This window comes from Micropterus salmoides, unplaced genomic scaffold (genome assembly GCF_014851395.1).
Source record: "Micropterus salmoides isolate LMB-PRFRI ecotype aquatic unplaced genomic scaffold, ASM1485139v1 Ms_hic_scaffold_11, whole genome shotgun sequence".
In the NCBI taxonomy this organism is placed as follows: domain Eukaryota; kingdom Metazoa; phylum Chordata; class Actinopteri; order Centrarchiformes; family Centrarchidae; genus Micropterus; species Micropterus salmoides.
This window is the reverse complement of record NW_024040152.1, coordinates 12,041,058-12,061,704: the sequence shown is the minus strand read 5'-3', so window position 1 is coordinate 12,061,704 and position 20,647 is coordinate 12,041,058. Positions and strand designations below refer to the sequence as shown.

General features: G+C 38.8%; 3 protein-coding genes across 4 annotated transcripts; 2 read left to right on the top strand and 1 right to left on the bottom strand.

The window, feature by feature from the left end:
• The first annotated feature begins 417 nt into the window (after nucleotides 1-417).
• On the top strand, nucleotides 418-8,631 carry LOC119897307 (cytochrome P450 4B1). 2 transcript variants are annotated; one of them, XM_038710916.1, is made up of 12 exons: nucleotides 418-675; nucleotides 1,194-1,338; nucleotides 1,477-1,521; nucleotides 2,335-2,462; nucleotides 2,636-2,760; nucleotides 2,880-3,034; nucleotides 3,208-3,314; nucleotides 4,302-4,492; nucleotides 4,612-4,745; nucleotides 5,219-5,283; nucleotides 5,598-5,680; nucleotides 6,222-8,631. In XM_038710916.1, the coding sequence occupies exons 1-12, from the start codon at nucleotides 484-486 to the stop codon at nucleotides 6,397-6,399; spliced, it is 1,548 nt and encodes a 515-aa protein (XP_038566844.1). In that variant the 5' UTR covers nucleotides 418-483; the 3' UTR covers nucleotides 6,400-8,631. The 2 variants fall into 2 exon arrangements, with proteins under 2 accessions (XP_038566844.1, XP_038566845.1); XM_038710917.1 differs by lacking the exon at nucleotides 418-675 and having other exon boundaries at nucleotides 1,234-1,338; nucleotides 1,477-1,587.
• On the bottom strand, nucleotides 7,193-12,917 carry LOC119897309 (nuclear inhibitor of protein phosphatase 1-like). The gene is made up of 7 exons (XM_038710922.1): nucleotides 12,828-12,917; nucleotides 12,228-12,288; nucleotides 11,714-11,867; nucleotides 10,500-10,717; nucleotides 10,098-10,242; nucleotides 9,590-9,654; nucleotides 7,193-9,322 (listed from the first exon to the last, which is right to left on the bottom strand). The coding sequence occupies exons 1-7, from the start codon at nucleotides 12,878-12,880 to the stop codon at nucleotides 8,969-8,971; spliced, it is 1,050 nt and encodes a 349-aa protein (XP_038566850.1). The 5' UTR covers nucleotides 12,881-12,917; the 3' UTR covers nucleotides 7,193-8,968.
• Nucleotides 12,918-15,285: 2,368 nt separating this feature from the next.
• Nucleotides 15,286-20,596, top strand: themis2 (thymocyte selection associated family member 2). The gene is made up of 6 exons (XM_038710910.1): nucleotides 15,286-15,446; nucleotides 15,811-15,951; nucleotides 16,043-16,468; nucleotides 17,093-18,300; nucleotides 18,563-18,704; nucleotides 19,283-20,596. The coding sequence occupies exons 1-6, from the start codon at nucleotides 15,344-15,346 to the stop codon at nucleotides 19,423-19,425; spliced, it is 2,163 nt and encodes a 720-aa protein (XP_038566838.1). The 5' UTR covers nucleotides 15,286-15,343; the 3' UTR covers nucleotides 19,426-20,596.
• Nucleotides 20,597-20,647: the final 51 nt, after the last annotated feature.

The following is a 20,647-nucleotide window of genomic DNA, read 5'->3' as shown; positions in this document are numbered from 1 at the left end:
TAACAAATTTAATATTGTTGCTTTGTTCATTCATGAGCCCTATAAAGTTTTGATGGTTTGGAGATAGTCAACATAAACAATATAAGCTTGATGTGAGTATATAAAAATATTACAGACATTGTGATTTTATGACTGTATGTTTCTTTCTGATTTATTTTAAATAGGTAAATCAATTTCTTCTTCTTCTTCTTCTTCTTCTTCCTTATAATCTGTTGTTTACTGGAATTTCATACTCTAAATTTCACATCTTGGCAACTCGGTCATCAAAAGACTTCTCTACAATTTTTTCTTGCCTTCACAAAAAAATCTGGCATTTCCGTCAGCACGCGAAGTCATCATTTGATGAACAGACCCGGGCAGATTCGCCGCCCGCCTCCGCTTATTACGTCATAGCCGTCTACTGAAGAGTTTGCTCTGCCCCTCACTGTTTCTCATCGAGCAAATAGGCCAGCATTTGTTGCGTTCAGCACGGGCATCATCGGGATGGAATTAACTGAAGCTTTCGTGAATGTTCAGCTGGAATGGCTTCACATGCATCACTTGTTTGCTCTACTTTGCCTTGTTGCAGTCGTCCATAAATTAAACATTTTGCTCGCTAAAAGAAGGGATGCGTTTCGAAATACTGAAATTTTTCCAGGACCGCCGGGACACTGGCTGTTTGGACATGTTTTAGAGGTAATTCGAGCACAGTAACGTTAATGTAGCAGCAACTGCAACTTTGTGTACGACATTAGGCTACTAGCATTAGGGCTGCTAGGTTGGCAAAAATCATAATGACGATTATTTAATTATTTAAATTATTTATTCATTATTTAACACGATTACACATTGACCTAGGAGACATCATGCAATTATTAAACTATACATTACACCCCAAAATTGTCAAAAAAAATATTAATCTAACATTATTAACTTTAAACAGCGTGAGGATCAACTACTTAATATTTGTAAACTATAATTCAAGTAAACATTTTGAATACAACACTTTGAATTTTAATTGAGTACTTTTAAGTTATGATTTTGCTACTTTTACTTAAGTAAGTGATCTAAATACTTATTTTATTATTGCTCAATAGAGACACTTAGTTGGTAAACCTCACAGTTCAGGCAAACACACTGTACTCCCCAGTGATTAATTCATATATGAAGGAGATTGATTGGTCAAGTTTCCTATGTTTTAATTTTTCCTTCAGTTTAAACAAGATGGGGAAGACCTGGACAAGGTGGTGAAATGGGGAAAGCAGTACCCTTATGCTTTCCCATTGTGGTTTGGTCCCTTTGTTTGCTTCCTTAACGTTCATCATCCAGATTATGTGAAAACCATTCTGGCATCAACAGGTATGTGTGTTTTTTTTTTAAAGGTCTTTTGAAATTACACACCATTATAACACTGTAGTCAATTTTGTGTTTTACACATGGCCATTGACTAACCAAAGGTCAGTGTAACAACATTTTTATTTGTTTGTTTCCTAACAGAGCCAAAAGATGATTTCGCATATAGGTTTATTGAGTCTTGGATTGGTAAGACTGCTTTGCCTTTCTCCTGACTTGAAAGCAGCCGCCTCATGCAATCTTTTTTATATGAAGGTGATTTTGTTATGTTTGTACAGCAACTAAATATAAAACAGTGGTGGAGAATACTACCTCTCTGGACAGCCCAATTCTTCACACACTAACAAACACCTCAAAAACAAACTACAACCGTTTGAAATAAATTGAGGTTTATATTAAAAGTTCATCCACGGACACATCTTGATCCTGCATATTTTAAAAAGTTTAACTGGTTGACAGTGGGGGAAAAAAATAACAATTTATGTTAAGATGCTGCTTTGTTAAAAAGATGCTACCGAAGTACTTAATTAATTATTTCTCACTACTAAGAGACAGTCATAGCTAATTTAGAAGAGGTAGCTTGACAGACTTCATAGCTTTTTGATTCAATAGACAAATAGGCAAAAACACATTTATCTACAGTGCAGCACTACAGTGGAATAATCTGCCCACAAATCTGAAATTGAGTATTTCACAGAGCACATTTAAAGTGGCCTTAAAGAAGTTATTTATGACCAAGAAAACAAGAGCATGTTGACATAGCGAGGCCCGCAGCCTGGTATTTATATGTTGATTGTGTTGTCTTCACTTGCTGTCTTGTTGTTTTACTTTATCTTGTGGTGTGTTAAGTGTTTTACACTAGCAGACCACACATGAAATAAATAAGCCTTTGGGCTTTATTGTGTTCTCCTCTTTGATTCTGATTTTTAATGCATGTAATGACTGCAGTGCAGTGTTGTGTGCGTTTGTTTATTCAGTCATACTGTCTGTTTCTGTCTTCAGGAGAAGGCTTATTAGTGTCAAAAGGTCAGAAGTGGTTTCGGCACAGAAGGTTACTGACTCCAGGTTTCCATTATGATGTTTTGAAACCATACGTTAAGCTGATGTCAGATTCAGCTAAAACTATGTTGGTATGTAAATTATGTATGTGAATCATAATTCATAGTAAGTAAATAAAGACTATAATGGTAAAAAAAAAAAGTAATGTTCAAAAAATAAAGACTTATGCTGTCTAGATGACACATTTTGTGTCAAAGTCAGTTGAGATGAGTTGAATGAACATCTGTTCTCTCACTTTTGCCAGGACAAATGGGAAGTTTATGCAGACACCAATGAGTCCTTTGAATTGTTTGAACATGTAAGCCTCATGACACTCGACAGCATCTTGAAGTGTGCTTTTAGCCACAACAGCAACTGTCAGACTGAGAGGCGAGTCCATACAAACCTTTTCTCGCAAGTCACAGTTTCAGTTCTGCGTTCTCAGTTGTTTTCTGCTTCAGCTTTTAATTTAGATTTTAATGTTTTCCTACTGTATGTTCTTATTTTAGTGGGAAAAATGCATACATCAAAGCAGTGTATGAGCTCAGTGATCTAATCAACCTGCGGTTCAGGATATTTCCATACCACAACGACCTAATATTCTACTTCAGCCCCCATGGATTCAGATACAGAAAAGCACTCAGGGTGGCTCACAGTCATACAGGTAAGATCAGAACACACAATTAGATAAATGACAATCTGGAACAATTGCCAAATATCAATCATACTGGATTTGATTAATTTGCAATACAGGGCACCCATACACTGAGCTTTTGGTATTTATGGTTGATATGTTACACTTATATATACGTTGCTGTCTTATCTTGTCTGTTGAAGATAAAGTCATAAGAAAGAGGAAAGAAGCTCTAAAGGAAGAGAAAGAGCTGGATCGCATACAGGCCAAGAGAAACTTGGATTTTCTGGACATCCTTCTGTTTGCAAGAGTATGTTATGTGAAATCGGTTCCCATCTACTGAGACCAGAAAATTAAAGATTCTCACTTTCACTCAATGTAATGACAACAAACCACAAACATTTAAGTGAGCATCCTGTACTTGTACACCAACTGTCAGATAAACATTAAAAAACAAACATTATGTCATGTCCTGAGATCAAATGCAAGTGGCAAAATCCCAGTGCAAAAGGAAACAGAAGGCTGTTCTTATTGAGGATAAGCTCTCATGTTCAGCATATCAATGGCTACTAACAAAGGCAACAGTCCTCTCTTTTAGGTTTATGCGGCACTCTTCAGCAGGGGCCTGAAGACAACCACTCAAATTCCTAAAGCTTCTGCTTGCTCTGAACTGCCCATGCAACTTTCTTGCTGACCAACATAGCCATGTTAATATTTACTTAGCAGACCAAAAGATAAGGCAGCTTTAACAAATGTTAATTAAACAAATTCAAAATATCAGGACCAACTTTAAACATTTTACTTTCATTAAGAGTTTGGAGTAGACCAGTGGTTCTCAAACTAGGGGGCATAGAGCCACTTCAAGGAGGTTGTGGATGTTGAGCAGACCTAAAGTTGCACAATATGATTCATGTGGTGACAAACAAAAGTGCTCCAACACTAGCAAGCCTATTTTGCTAACCTGAGTCTTGTTTCTTTCAGCTGCATTGTTAATGATTGATAAAAATTAAGGGGAGCATGACAAAACGTGGACCACTGGACCAGGCTGGCATGTGCTCCTTGACCTCCAATACTCAGTACTAACCTGACAGCCATTAACTTTATTGTATAGTTTATGTTCTTTCATAATAGTTTAATTGTTACACACGGTACTTGTGCTCAAAGTGCTTTATAAATAGACAGTGACTATTCGTCGTAGTAGTAGTAGTAGTAGTAGTAGTAGTAGTGACACTTTAAACAAGTATATTTATTACTTGTTTATTTATTAATTTTTTTTTGTCTTTTATCTCACCTTCAGGATGAGAAGCAGCAGGGTCTCTCAGATGAAGATATACGAGCAGAAGTGGACACCTTCATGTTTGAGGGCCATGACACCACAGCCAGTGGTCTCTCTTTCATCCTGTACTGTCTGGCCTGCCACCCAGAGCACCAGAAGATTTGCAGGGATGAGATCATTCAAGTTCTGGATGGCAAGGACGCCATGGAGTGGTAGGTTTATGTGTTGAAAACATTGCCATATGCAGTGCAAATAAGTGAAACAACAGCTGATTTAGGCGAACTTTTTGTTTCCAATATTGACAACTAACTCAGCATGTCTGTCTTGTAAGGGAGGATCTGAGTAAAATTCCATACACAACAATGTGCATAAAAGAATCCCTCCGTCTTTACCCTCCGGTACCGGGAGTGTCCAGAAAAATCACCAAACCCATGACCTTTTTTGATGGAAGGACTTTACCCGGAGGTTAGTTATTAATGTTTATGAAATGTTTATGTAGATTAAGACGGCACGCTGTGCATGCAAAATAACTTTTACTAACTGGTGAATCTCATGATTAACTCATACTGGCTTTGTCTCAAATGGTTTTCAATAATTGATCTATGGCCTTTTTGTTAAACAAAACACATTTCCCCTTTAATCCACATTTCCCCCTTTTTTTTCTTTTCTGTATTGGCTAGTTTAAAATAAATGTAAGCTAAATATAAAGTTATATTTACACTGAGTGAAATATCCATATCCAAGACTTCATATAGTTTCATGTCAGCACCATTCTATGAAATGGAAATATTCCAGATTTCTTCTACAGAATTTCATAAACAAATGCAGGTTTATAGGCAAACATCTGTCAATAATCAATGACTCTTTAAAGTTCAGTGTGTTTGTATGTGTCCAGTCCCTGCACAATCCTTATATAAAACTTTTTTCCTGATTTATAGGTTGTCAGATTGGAACAAGTGTGTATGGGCTTCACAGGAATGCAGCTGTCTGGGAAAACCCTGATGTAAGTCAGTAAGATAATTTCATTAAGAGCTTTCTGATCTTTATGATGTGAAAGCTTACCTGTGCACAAGTGTGATCTCTCTTTGCCTTGCATGGCCAGCACTCTGCTTTTACATAAAATGTGTAAAATAAAAGAAGTGACATATTGTTAATTTTGGTGCATAATTAATGTAAAATCAAGTGTGCCCTAGTTGGTTAGCTGTCCAGCTCAAAGTGGTGTTAATGAGCATAAACTCATTCAGTTCTCCATGGACAGATGAAAAAAACGTGTGATTAAAGGCACATTGACCTTTTTTTCATCTTTTGTCAACATAGGTCTTTGATCCTCTGCGTTTCCATCCAGAGAATGCTTCCAGCAGATCACCTCATGCATTTGTTCCCTTCTCTGCTGGGCCAAGGTTTGTCCATACTTGCTACTGTGTGACTTAAGTCACATTGAACTAGGAAGGGAGGTTATTAGTGTGTAAATGTTTAACCTAGGACTAGCCCCCCTTTCACCAACACAATAAAATGGGTTCATTAGGTCTCCGAGTAAACAAGCCAACTTTAAACAGTGCACAAACCCAAATGAAAATACTATGTAGTCCTCTATAGAAGTATATAGTATATATGTGTGTATATGTGTGTGTATGTGTGTGTGTGTGTGTGTGTATACATATATATACACACACACACACACACACACACACACATATACACATATACATATATACTCACCAAAACTGACTCAGATGTTTGTAGACTCTATTCTAATATTTTGTCAGTCCATATGCATAAATAATAATACTGGGTTATTGATTTAATTTTTTCAACCATAAAACTATTGTTGGCTGAAATTTACTACCCACATAGTATGTTGCTGTCCTCCTATGTTATGGCTGAAAAGTATTTATCGTCATATTCCTCATAATGTTACTAGTTTTTGTTTTTCTCACTCAGAAACTGCATTGGTCAGAACTTTGCCATGAATGAGTTGAAAGTGGCGACAGCCCTGACACTGAAGAGATACCAGCTGGCAGAGGACCCCGCTTGGGAACCCAAGATAATTCCTAGGCTGGTGCTTCGCTCACTCAATGGTATCCACATCAAGATCAAACCTGTAGACCCAGAAGAGTAAAGTGAAAAAAGCTGCAGGAAATGCTGTAAACCTGGAAAATACATAACTCAGTTAGGGAAATGTTGATCTAACACACAGATAATGATGAAATTATCTGTGCAGTATTTTATTTAGTGACTGAGAACGTTTTAGGGGGAATTACTGCCTGAAAAAGAAATTTGTATATTCTAATGATTTTCTCACACTAAACAGTTTCAATGACACATTTTTGTGAAAAGGGAACTGGACCTATATTATGGTAGGATATTTTCACCAAATCAGTTTGTAATAATGTAAAAGTTTGAAAAATGACAGTCCTGTCTTCATTTATAAATTAATTATCCAAGATAAATACATTTAGTGGTTCTTAGTTTTAGTCGTAGTGGAGGCTGAGTCAGGAACAGGTCAAAAGGTTTCACCATGCAATTTCATAAAGCCCATACATTTGTTCTGCATAAAACATTAACAGTTTACTACCAGTGATGACACATTGTCTGCTTAAACATTAAACAAAATTTACTGCCACTGTGTGAGGATTCACTTTTGAGTTGAACGAATAGTAAAGAACCAAAATACCCCTGAGACATGTGGTCAGTGTTTACCTTCAGAATAAAGTTGTAGGAAGGTGCAGTATGCAATACAATAGACTCTAAATACACTTTGTTTTCAGTCTGTGCTGTTCACTAATGTATATAAGCCATCAAATGACTTGCCTTTAGAGGACCTTTCATCAGGTATAAATTTGGAAACAGGCAGTTAATATCAGAAAGTGCAATTCAACATCAGTTACAACTGAAATCACTGTAGAGTTGAGTCAAAAGTAATTCATTTTTTATTTACAGTCATATGATTACAAAATCCACACGCCCACAAGGACAAAAAGTCACCAGCACAGTTTGTAAACGTCTGCCTTTGATCTCTGATCTTCAACCTTTTTCTTATTTAAAGATCCCATGAAATGGCCAGAGAAATTCCTAGAAACAGCTCCTTCCTGGACAGCATTTTTAGTGGTGCGAACAAGGTCCTTGAGTCCGACCACATCCGATCTTTCTGCATGTTCTACGAACTTCAACCGCCTTTCTAACTATAACTACTAGCCCCTGTGTTTACCTAAGAGTGTTACTTTCAATGTAATGTCCCACTTCTTTCGAAAGGAACTACAAAGAGGTGTTGTGGCAGCATTGTGGTGAAGATGAATACGATACACTCTGACCACAACATCTTGGGTGTTATTACAGATAAGGGCCTCTACTGTAGGTCACTTCCCCACTCCTGTAATTTACTGTCACTGCTCTACTGTTCATCTTTGAATAAAAGCTAAATAAATTAGCAAAATTACCCTTAAAAAGTAATAATAGCATTTCATGGGACCTTCACACTTGGCCTACGCTCTATATAAACCAATTACATGGTGTTCTGCCTGTTCGTTACACATTTGACACGGTTATATATATTTTTTTTGTTACTGTGCAAAGACACTGTTACTATGTCTCAAGTCAGTTCAGGGCAAACAAAACATGAACAGTATATTGTATATATTTAATTGTACTTAAAAACTTAATAAATCCAGATCATTCAGTTTTTAGTAACTTTTTATTCTGGTGGAATTTGTTACTATTCTGCCATTCCAATTCAGCTATTTAACAGTCCAATTACTCACCAAGTAGAAAACTGTAAAATCCTTGTATTTATCGTTTAATGGAGCTGGGAAAATAGTCAAACCATTTAAAACTCAATATAGTGGGAAAAGCCAAAGGACAAATATGATCAACATACTGTTTGGACAGCGCAAATGGCTTTTATCTGCAGGAGAATCCAAATTGATAACTAGAAGCACCACTTCCATGAGATGCCACAAATAGATTTTGGACAAGGTTAAGATTAGTGAAAAAGGCCAAAAACAATGACATCTGCAAGTCTGCAGCCAAACCTTCCCCGAAAACATTTGTGCACAAATCACCTTCGTGGCTTGTAGGAGAAATACAAGACACTTCATTCAGTTGATGTCACATCAGTCTAACACGTGAAACGGAAATGTTTCAGTGAGTAAAACATTTAAGCACATTATATCAATAGGTCTTCAAAATAAAAAGCAGCCCTGTGTTTTGATAGAAACTGACTTCATGTATGGATTCTCTGGCTTATCTGACTTCTCACAGTAAAATATCCAATATAAAAGTACTTTGTGCCATTTGTTTAACAGCATTATCAAAATTCCCAAAAAGTGGAAAAAAAATTAGTAAAAAAAAAAAATCCAACTTTACATCCAACACATCAAAAACGTAACTCAGTGACCCATTATATCCATGTAGCCGTCTACATATCTAACTGCCACTCTGAGGCTCAAATACTCATTTCCGGATCTTGTAAATAAATGTTAATTCTGTTGTTTTCTGACCTATCAACTGCTGACTTAGTAATGTAGATTACATCTTCTGAAAAACCACAGGAACATTTTTGTGATGATGATGAGTGGTGCTGATGAACAAATAAAAAAAGAAAATTGCGAGGTGAATGACTCCACCTCTGCCAGGTCACAGTCCCTGATGTATCTGCTGGAACCTGAGAGTCAGCAGCTTTAAGAAACTGGTTAGATGAGTAGCGAAGGGGTAGGTTTTTTGCCTGGCCAAGCTTCTTTGGCATACTTCTTTTTGCGTGGTTCGTTGTGGGTCTCTGGTAAGTAGGGGGCCGTGACAGGTGTTGGGTTGAGAGTGACAGGGGGTTGAGGAGCCTCTGGGGCCAGGTCCACCTCTGGTGCTGGATTGGGGAATGGCAGAGGAAGCCCTCCCTGCATAGAAGCGCCTCCTGGTGCTCCTGTTGGCTGGTTCTCATGACTGGTGGGAGGCAAGTCCCCATAGAGACCACCGCCTAAGCTGTAGCCGTGAATGCGTTTTGAAGTCACGTCATCAAGGCCGAGAGTGTTTTGGCCCTCTGATCTACGTTTCTGCAGCAGGAATGATGAGTATTAACTCAGCAAGTCATCCATTTAGCCCCTCACAATACACATTTACTACCTTTGCAGATCATACACCTAACCCATTTCCCATTAGCATGTAAAACAAAACAATGAGTATGCTACTTTTGTTATTATAACAGAATTTAACTGAGCACTAATGCTGGTGCCATGCTCACTCAATAAGTTACACAGAAACAGTTATTACTTTTGTTCAGACATTTTTAAATGTCTGAGCAAAAGGTAAACAAAGCTTACCTTGATGGGGATGACAGCAGTCTGCACCATATTTCTAAAGCGTCCCACCGAGGGGTCTATATCCTCTGTAAGTATTTAAATACAAGTGTCATAATTTATGCATTCCTTCTCTTGAAAAGTAGAAATACACATATCTGAACAGTGATTAAGCTTAGTTTTATATTTCTGTATGACAGGAGGCCTCTCGCTGCAAAACCTTTCCAATCAATTGAAGCTAATTAATTAATTTTATTGTCTGCAGAAATGCAAATTAGGAAAATATATTCAAGCCAAGAGTAAACTTGGTTTAGGAGTAAACTTTAAAAGGTAAAAGACAAACTAAGTTATTTCCTTCTCAGTTACATGTTGTAAGACTTTCACACAAGAATCTTAAAAGACTAATAAATGACAACAATCCACCAAAAAAAATGTTTTTTGTTTGGTATTGTCTGTAAAAACAACAGAGTTGTTTAAGGGTATGGGTCTTTCTTTGTGTATTCTTCGGCGTCACCTTCACTTTGATTTGTACCTGGGTTAATTATGGAGTCCTCTTCATTGAAGGTAACCCTGGAGTTCCTCCGTTTCCTCTTAGGCCTCTGGATTTCCAGATTACCTTCCTCTATGGTCAGTAGGGAGATGCGCTTGTTGTGAGCTGTATTGAACTCTGTCAGGTTCTGGCAGGATGCAGACAGCAAGAGAAAATTGTGGGTAATGTATCTGCATTAATAACATATTACTTCACAGCACAACACACCAGACTGAGCAGGATAACATCAGGGAAACATAATTACTTGTTAATAAACAGGCAATGGGCATAAACTGGCCCTGTAATCACTAGAGGTCATGCTAATGTTATGTTCCTCAAATTTCAGACAATGCATTTTGCGTTAATACTACTCATACAATCTTCTCATCAAGAAACTGAATGTACCTCCAGCTCTGTCTCTTCCTCTGGAAGCCCAAGCAGTCCCTTCAACTCCTCATCCTCTCCTGTCTTACTGTCACCTGTGCCAGCGGTGCCTTGGGTTTGGGGTTTCTCTCTGATGGTGTAGGTCCGTGTTGAGGCCCCAAAAGATATTGTAGAGTCTATGGGAACCTGCTGAGGCTTGTGTGCCTCCAGGCGGATGTGTCCGAGGAAAGTACCGTGTGCTAAAACAGTGACAGCCAAATAAGATGGTTTGCGTGTTAGGACAGTCTTTTCATTGTTTTCAAATGTTACATTATTATGGAACTGATTAGTCCTGGTGGCAATACATGTGTTGCTGTCACACTAACCCTGTGAGATGGAGCAATAATAAAAGAATGATACTTCAAGATGGTGCTGTGAACCAAAGCATAAGTTAATAAGTGTTGCAGTATGAATGAATCCACTTGCCATTATTACTGTAAAAAAAAAATGTATTCTTAGTCACTTCTTTATTTACTATTCTGTTATATATCGTTTTATATTAATAATATTTTTAATATATATTAGTTTCCCAAATAATTTGTGTAACATGAGCCCTTTATGTTGGGCCTCTGGACTTGAGGGATGCGCCACAAAATGTACCAGTCTGCTGTATCCTGTCCCCACATACAGTATTTTGTGGAGATGTTGGTGACCTAATATCCTGTTGTTAGCCAAAAATGACTGTGTGCCTTCTACATTACATCCTTGCAAGAGAGAGTGCACATCTGCTGCACAAGCAAATTTTGATAGCTTAATGTTAGTACAAACTTTCAACGTGATAACACACAGCAGGTGTGAGGCAACTAAAAGAAAAACTGCCAGCTTAAAGATTTTAAATTAAAGTAAAATCAGGCAGACAATCCAAAACCCAAAGATAAAACATGTGCAGTGATATAAGGCAATAATGCTGGAACCAGATAATGTATAGTGTTTGTGCTTGAAAAAATGACTAAAATGATTGTTTATCAAATAGCTGCAAATTATTTGTCTGACAGCCTTTGTATCAACCATTTCAGCTCTAATGTGTGTGTGTGTGTGTGTGTGTGTGTGTGTATGTATGTACATAATAGTGACCAGTAAAAATGATTCTTTGAAGGTCAGTTTTATTAGTTTTCAGCCATGGGCATGTATGTCAAACCTTCCCAGACACTGGTTCCAAATATAAAATGAGTATACTATTGTGAATAATGTCTTACTGCTGTTAAGGTCTATGAGAAAGACCCTTTTGAGGTGTTTGTGGTAGACCAGGGCAGCGTGGACGCGTGAGCATGACTGATGGTCAATGGTGAAGTCACACCAGTCAGGGTTCCTCCCAAACAGGTAGTACTTCTTTTCATCTATGATCAGTTTCTATAGGGAGATACAGTTTCAGTGAATCACGGTCATGTAACACAACTGGTAAAAAGGTCTGCCAACAGGCTTCAATTCTTATGTGACCCTGAGCCATAACTTAACAGTGTCGCTTCCCAATGAAAAGCTTAAATCTCGGGGCTGATGATGCTCTTGCACCGTTTAAAGCCATGCAGCCATAGAAAAGCCCAGTGTGCAACACATCTGGGACAAAGTGGACTGTCAGGCTTGTATCTGGTGCATTCAATACACATTACTACCCATCACTACATGCTTTAACACGACTATACAATAATGTTAAGCTGATGGCAAGGCGACCGTATCCTGAAGTAACATTTCCAAGCTTTCAGTTAACATTACCTCCATCAGTTTGTCTCCCTTCATCACGTCTAGATGGAGCCCTGGAGGCGGCTTGCCTGCCCTGAGAGAATACAGATGGTTAATCAACAGTCTACATTCATTTATGCAACATTTATCGTTACAAGCATTACATGAATATCGCAGTTTTGTTTATCTTGACATGCTTAAAAAGATGTGATTGGACCTCGGCATTCAGTTCATGGAAACGCTTAACGTTAGTTTCTGCGGTCGTCATCTATTGCAACAATACTACCACACGTCTGGACAAAAGGACAAAACCAGAAATGCTAAAAGGTCCTATCTATACCACTGAACGCATTTTGTTCATAACTGACACTCTCAACAATTTAACACGTGAAGCATCTTCTCTTGAAAAAGAAAGCACCAACGCCGTGGGTAACGTTAAATTGATGGCAGCGTTAACGGGTTAACTTAGCTTGCTAGCTTGCTAAAGCTAGTTGCTAACGTTAGCTACAGTAACTACAGCTTCTCTCTGAGTAAAGGTGAATTATATAAATGAGCGGACGTTGTTTTGCTCATTTGCATCTGATACCGCATTAAAAACAAACATGTGCAACTTTCACATGTGCATTTTCTCACCATGTTGGACAATCAAAAGGAGGTGGACTCTCTTTGCTTATTTTAGTCGCCATCTTGCCTCAGCTTCTGAAATGCGAAGTGTATGTTGGGTAAATGACTTTCGGGTTGCTGGGAGTTGTAGTTTTTCCAATTCTAACACCATCCATCCATCCATTCATCGTCAACCGCTTATCCTGCGTACAGGGTCGCAGGCCCAAATTAGACTACCAAATCTAATCAAATCTATGATGCACCTAATTTAAACTGAAACTGGGCAAAATGACCATGCTCATACTCTAGTTGTGCGAACATGAAGTGAGGAATTACGTTGAACAAGAACAACAATGAATTCCTTCAAAAACCACTAGGGGCCCTCATAAATCTAGATTTCACATAGCCATGTGCTGCAGAAAAATATTTTTTGAAATGTATCTGATGTATGTGGATGAGGAGAGCTAGTGGTATTTACAACCTGAAAACACTGTTTTTGCAGTTGTGTTGTGTGTTGACTCTAGTTCCGAAGAAGAGCACACTTCCATTTTCTCTACAGAAGTCAAACTGGTTTGTCTAGATACCATCTGGTAAGAGGTGGCATTACCAAATTAGATCATGGAAGAGGTGGGGTGGGGGAAGCCCCCAAGAGCTTAATCTTTGAGACTGTTGTAGGGTTCATTTAGAAAGTGTTGTGGGTTTGTCAGATGCCGTGAGGGGCTGCCTGTTATGGGTGGAGCGGGATAAGTTGTCGCACTGTGCTTAACTATATTTACATTTACTCATTTACTTCGTTTACTTTTATCCAAAGACTTACATTTGAGGAACAACATACAATCATCAACAAAGCATCAATAGTGCAAGAGATCTACAAGTGACAATACATACTAGTAAGAGCAGCAGTAAATACTAGTAAGCGCTAATAGCAGGGATAGAAGAAGAAGAGCACAGGAAGTGTATGTTAGAGGTTAGGGGTGGGAAAGTGTTCTTTTAAAGGAAGGAAGGAAGGAAGAAATTCTCAAAAAAAGACAGAGCATGGCTGCACACCACCTGACATAATGTTAGTGGCAACCAGGCAGCTGAAGTGTGTGCCTATGTGGGAAACCTATTTTCCCCCATGTCAACTTCCGCAATCAGTTCCTGATGAAGGGCCACCCTGGCAGCAGAGGGGGAAATCCCTTTGGATGGATGAAAGATATGCACTTGAAAGAATGATACAAAGTGCTCAAATGAGAAGCCCTGTTTCCTCCTTTTGGACAGCCACAAGCCTTATCTGTCCGTTGACAGACTGAATTATGCAAAAAAAATTGCATTACTATGCTATCAATCCCACCTCACCGGTCACATCGGCTCCAACCATTAGTAATTAGTAGTAATTGTGTTCTTAATTTTTGACAATCCAGTGTAACAACTTTCCCAATGAAGTGTGACAACTTACCTGCAGATGGGGCAAATAGTCACACCCTCTATTCAACAATCTACAACTTCATGATGAGAAAATATATGAAGATGTAATGAAAACAAAATATGTGCCCAAGACTTCCTTCTTTCACTTCGTATGATATTTATATAATTGTGATGGATGGTGCACATTAAATGTTAGACCTTGTGAAAAGTGTGACAACATACCCCCGTGTCAACTTCCGCATTTTCTACTATGTATCTGAGGTAGTTTGAGAGAACAAATGGTAAATTCTCTGTATTCAGGATGTTTCATGGGACCAGGATGTATTTGGAGAGAATGGAGTTTTCCCACGCGCTCAGGGAGCCTTTTTTTGGCTCAGCTGGGTGAAACATGTCTGTCCTTCCTGTCAAGGATACACCATTATTGTTGTGTTTTGGCATCAGAGCTGTGTGACAGACTGGGTGAGGTTTTGTAATCGGCCCTGTGTAATCTGCCAACACAGCTGTTATACAAAAACTTAACGTTTGTAAGATGAGGGGTTTGGGTTTATTTAGAGCTTTAAACAATCTTCAAAAATTAATAAATAATAACTTAATTTATATAGCACTTTTCAAAACCAAGTTACATAGTGCTGTACAGGAAAAACAAACAAGATCCATGCTTAAAATATAAATGAATTAAATAATTTAACAATAAATAATGCAATAATAACTACAATAATATATAAAAGAATAGATGTTGTCCATTAGAGAGTGTAGTACATTATCCATCAGGAATGTAATGTGTGCACGATGCAGTATTTTCAGTTACCACATTTACTCAGAAACACATACACACACACACACACACACAGATTTTTTACACATTTCCTTAGAAAGATATACATTTTAGAGTGTCTTGGTCTATTTACTTTAGTTGAGGCTTTATGCAGTCAATTATATAACAGAATAATAACTCAGACATTGTACTGAAATCATCTCACTTGGCCTCCATTCGTGAATGCAAGCATTGTGCAAACAGCTCCTGTAACTTCCTCATTCGCTTTTGTGGTTTTTGACTGAGAAAGCATCCCCCTTTTATGCTGCTCTTGTCACTTTCTGTCTGCCTTCATTTTTGATCGCAGCACACTCAGGCAGCAGTGATGGCAGGCACGATTGCTTTGCCTCTTCAGCAATTCATTGCATCATTGGACAACACTTGTCTGCCAAAAATTCTACAGGTTTGCTCTGGAGTGTATTTCCAAGGTAGGCTGCTTATTGTTGTAACTGTGAGTGTAGATGAGGAAAAAGATAAACAGAGTTTATTTGAAGAGATTAGATGGCCACAAGTCATAACGTGTCTGGATTTCTGTATTGTGTCTGATTGTATCTAATATTTGTTTTCCTTTTCTTAACCCCAAATCTGACATTACTGTAGTGGAATAAAACAGTGAGCATTTGTTTAAGTTTGTATTGTTCATGAGTGGTAATTAGAAATATTTCATATTAAAGTATTTGCGATTGTGTCCAAGCTAAAAAAAAAAATAAGAAAATGTGTTATTTATGCTAGATGTATCAGCTCATTACAGAACGTTGATCTTATTTTTTTGTTCCTCACTTTCTGTTTCAGGGTCTATATATGAAATTTCTGGGAGTGAAGTGTGCTTTTCTACTGGGGATCTAATAAAGGTTATAGGCATCGAGCTCCTATCAGTTTGCTGTGAAGACATCAGCAACAATGAGAAATTTGAGCTGCCCATTAACCACACAGGTCGGGCTGAGCTTTAGACAAGATTCTCATGCTCTCGTGACAAGCTCATTGTGTTTTGCGGCTGACCCTGACACTTGTTGCTTTTTCTCAGGCTTGTTCAAGGTTGTTCCAGAGGAAATGCCGTATAGTACAATTGAGGAGATGGTGAGCCTGAGGCCTGTGGGCCTGGAATCAAGCCTCCCCTTCACTTTCACCAGCCACTCCAAGATGAACTTTGGCAATTTCACACTGGGGGCTGGGAGAGCTTTGACTGTGCTCTCCATTGAGCGGCATGAGGGCGAGGAGGATCTGGTGCGCTGCCTCGTACGAGGACAGCAGGAAGCCTCTGCAGAAGTGTTTATCCCACTATCCTCTCAAGGGGAGTTCTTTGAGTGTGAGAGCGAGGAGTGCTTCACTCTGCAGGAGATCATGTCCTCAGTCTGCCTGCGTAGTCGAAGGTTTCGCTTCATCAACACCACTAAGTGTCAACGGCCCCTTGTCCTCAGTCCAATATACCAGGTCCAAGCCATCATGAACAGTGAGAATAACCTACTTTTTCATTTTCAATTTTAAAAGAATTAAACTTGCATCTGTTCATTCTTTTTTCATATTTACACATTAGATATTTACACTGATTACATAGTTAATCAGTTGATCCGAATTTATAAAAAGAAATAAAGTAAGTAAAATATTGTACTTTTACACTACAATACTTTTATTTGTTTCACAGTTTGGAGCTAGTATTTATGTGCAGATTAAAATTTTACACACAAAACCAATGACAAGCTCATTAAATGTGATGCATTTTTATAGATTAAATTGTGTACCAACATCAATACATCAGTTTTGTAAAATAATTCAGTAATATAATAAGCTGTATTATTCTACAGTAGAAATGTTTTCATATGTAATCAGTAATTTGACTTTTGAGATTTTAAGTACATTTTGCTGATGATAAAATATTGCTGCACTTTTCCTTTTGAAATTCTGAATGGAGGAGTATTTTTGCACTGGAACTTTCTTGTACATTTGCTTCTAGTAAAGGTCCTGAGTACTTCTTCCATCACTGATAAAGCTTACTGTACTCTGGTTTCAATTCATTTAATTTCAACCTGTGCCTCAACTACATTTTCTAACATCGTTTCTCTCATTTATTGTACAGTGCGGAAGAATGTGTTGAAGTTTCCGTCCAGCTTAGAGGTGGATGTGGTTGATGTCACTGACCTGTGTAAGGATGTGAACTTTGTGAGCCCGCTCAGTCTGACAGAGGTTCATTCCCAGCCAGATGAATCCTTCCCTGCGGTAGTGGAGATATTGGAAGGCCCAGAGACCCGCTCTCTGTTCAAGTGCAGCTGGCTGCCAGAACTTAACCAGAGTAGCCACCTGGTTTTCCACAATACAGGAACCTCAGCCATGATTTTATTATCCAGCCCAAAGAGCCGAAAGGTACAGCAGTACTTTCTGGTATCTCATCAATATGGTGGACGATTTCGTAGGCGGCCAAGAGAGTTTAATTCAGTGTACGAGCTGTATGTTGCTTCAATCCAGGCACCTGGCCTGAAGGTCAGTGTAACAAGGAACAGTGAGGAAGTCGAGGAGGAGGGCCTGCCTGACCTCAGTGTGGGGGAACAGCTGGAGGTCATTCGCTGCGAAAGGATGGAGTTGCCTTGTGAAAGCAGCAAGGGACAGAAGCAGTCTGTCGAGGCTCTTTTGTGTCAGCGTCTCCAAGAGCCGGATGATGGGGATGATGATGAAGAGGAGGTCAAGCAGGAGGAGGAGAGGGAGGAGATATTTCTGCCTCTGTACATGCAGGGTCACTTCGTTGAGGTATTGAGTGATAACAAGAAGTACAGACTCAGGGACTTAGGTAAAGAGTTTAGTTTGCCGCTGGATGTTAAAGTGGTGAGTCGTGATACTGAACTCGAGACTGATCCACTATTTGGGTTTGCATGTCTAAGGATAGAGGGGGCTATGTTAGAGCCCACCATCCAGGCAAGCTTTCCACAGAGTCCAGACCACTGTTTCGAGATCCCAATCCAGTGGCTTTCTATGTCCGTCTCGTTTACCAAGGACCCCCTCCCATGGCCCAGTGGTCAACCACCTAAGTTCCACGTGGACAGGGTTACTGAGGTGACAGACACGTTCTTTTATGAATTTCGCAAACAGGGGAACTCCGGTGAAGCTCCTCCACCCCGACCACCAAAGCGAAATCTGTCATCATCAAAGTCTAGCAAAAAACCATCAACAACGTCAAAGAAATCATCCAAGGCAGACAAGACTAAACATCGAGCAGAGAAAAGCGTCCCAGCCAAAGAGCTAGCCAATTTGACTCTGGATAGCAAAAGAAGGCCCCCAGCTCCACCCCCTCCAGTAAGTCTGGTTTTACATACACACAAGAGCTACTTAGAATATATTGTGGTTCAATTTTAACATGTTCTTGTCATGTTTCTCAGAGTACTAGTAAAATACACCACAGTGTGAGAACTGTCTGAAAAAATTAATTTTCACACAATTTCAGGAAATCTCAAACATCAGACTATGCTAACAAGAAATGTTTCCTCTTAGTGCTGTGGTAAATAATTCATGTGTATAACCAAACTAAATGTTTCTTCCTCTTCCTCATATTGTGCAGGCTATCTTAGATGATCAGCCTCCCCCAGTTGCACCCCGGAAGCAGTCAGCTATAGTGACAACAGGCAAGGCTCTGCCAAACACTTACGTAGAAAGGGAAGAGTCTAAGAAAAAAGAAGAAAAAAGAAAGAAAAAGAAAAAAGGTGAAGCTCTTTCTGTTGTCGACTGGTGACTGTATCACGCAGATTTCCGCCAGGCTGGCAACACATAAAGCACAATTCTGATTCTATATTATTATTGTCAACAAATATGATGAAATTACCAAAACCAACAATACTTTCCAACACCCCCTCCCTGTCTGTGGCAGTCAGTCCCAAGCCCAAAACAGAGGTGCACTGTAATTTTAGCAAAGGTTACTCATGCAGGTGCAAATAGTGCATTTGTTAGGGGCTATCTTCAGCTGCAGAATAATACACATTTGGTGCTCTAGTAAGTATTTATGGCACCAGAACAGTGGTATTGATTTAAAATAAATGTCTGCGCTGAAATAATGACACCCAGGGAAACACATGACTCACTGAAGTATCTTTAATATTTTTTGAGCTATGACACAAAGGAGGAAGCTACATCGGGGTTTGTCCACATCCGTAAAACCTGTCAGAAGGATCAATGAATTGTTGGTTTTTGTCTTGTCATTGGATTTGTTGACAGAAAGAAAAATATAGACTATTGCGCATATAGACTATTACTAGTTGATAAACCGTGCCCCTTTTCACCCTAGTGCCGGTGTGCAACGTCACAGCACATGTGAAGAGCGACCAGGACTATGACACTGTGGATGACAGCGACCATGACTATGAAACCGTGGACGAGACCTTGCTGGCAGTTGTGAAGAAAGCACAAGAGGATGCCGTGTTCTACTAAAAACAACCTGTCCATGAAATCCGAAATATTGTGCTGAAAATAACTGGTTTAATATAATCTGTTAAATACAGTACTGAAATAGATTCAGTGGAGCTTTTGGTGACTAGTGACACAGTAGAGAATCGTTTTGATAAATGGTTTCACTGGCGATCTACAAGCATGCATATTTGGTTTTGTGGACACTTAATAGCAAATGTTTGCCCACACAAATATTTGATGTTGTGACACCATCCTCCGGTGTATCAGAAAACACAACACCCCTGGCTCTGATGTGGTCAGCGAAACTCTTCAGGTGGCTGTAGCTGTGTTGTGTACAGCATACCATCCTCACACTTTGATTGAACCAATACTACCTTTGTAGTATTTATTGTTGTAGTATTTGTTGAAATATGATATTGTATCTGTTGTTGTTCAAACTTGTCAGCAAATAGTTTATCCAACTATATAGTAGTTTTGGATGCAATACCAATATATTGTGCAATACTAAGCAGTAACTGTAGTGTCCATCCTAGAACAAAACAGCTACAACATATAATACAGTCAGACTTGAATCATTACTGTGTTGTCTCAAGACAATTTATAAGCTTCACAGAGGTAGTTATGGGTTACATTTGATTGTACAGGCATTTAAAGTATGTGTCAAACTCAAACTCATAGGGTATATATGCAAACTCTAAACAGAGAGGGCTCTGACAAGTCCTTGCTGGGAGGCAAGTCTTAACCACAAAGATGACAAAATGGCAACTCTGCAGCTTCTCACAAGGCCATGGGTTCCAGTGCTATTGATAGCAGCTCTCCCAGCCGTCACTGCAAACTACTGATCAGAGTACAAGAATGTGCTGCTTATTGTATCCAATCCACTTTTAATTTTTTTTTTTTAATTGAAAGGACTCATTGGTGGACTTGTTTTTTTCCCCCAATTATAGACGGTACCTAGAACATTTTCATGTAGGTTTTGCAGCTTCTTTTTCCCCTAATGGGTCTTCCTCATTGAAAGACTCACTGCCAAAGACAACGAAATAATATAGAAGTTCATATTTTGTTTTCATTCCTTTTAAGGTAGAAACCATTGTATTAATAACATTCTGTATATTATTTGTCTGAAATTGAATTTTGTACTACGGACAAAATTATATAAATTACATAAAAAGTGGCTTGAGAATGCACTTTAGACCCATTTGATTTATTCAGTTTTTGTTAAAACCCGTTATGTACCAGTGTG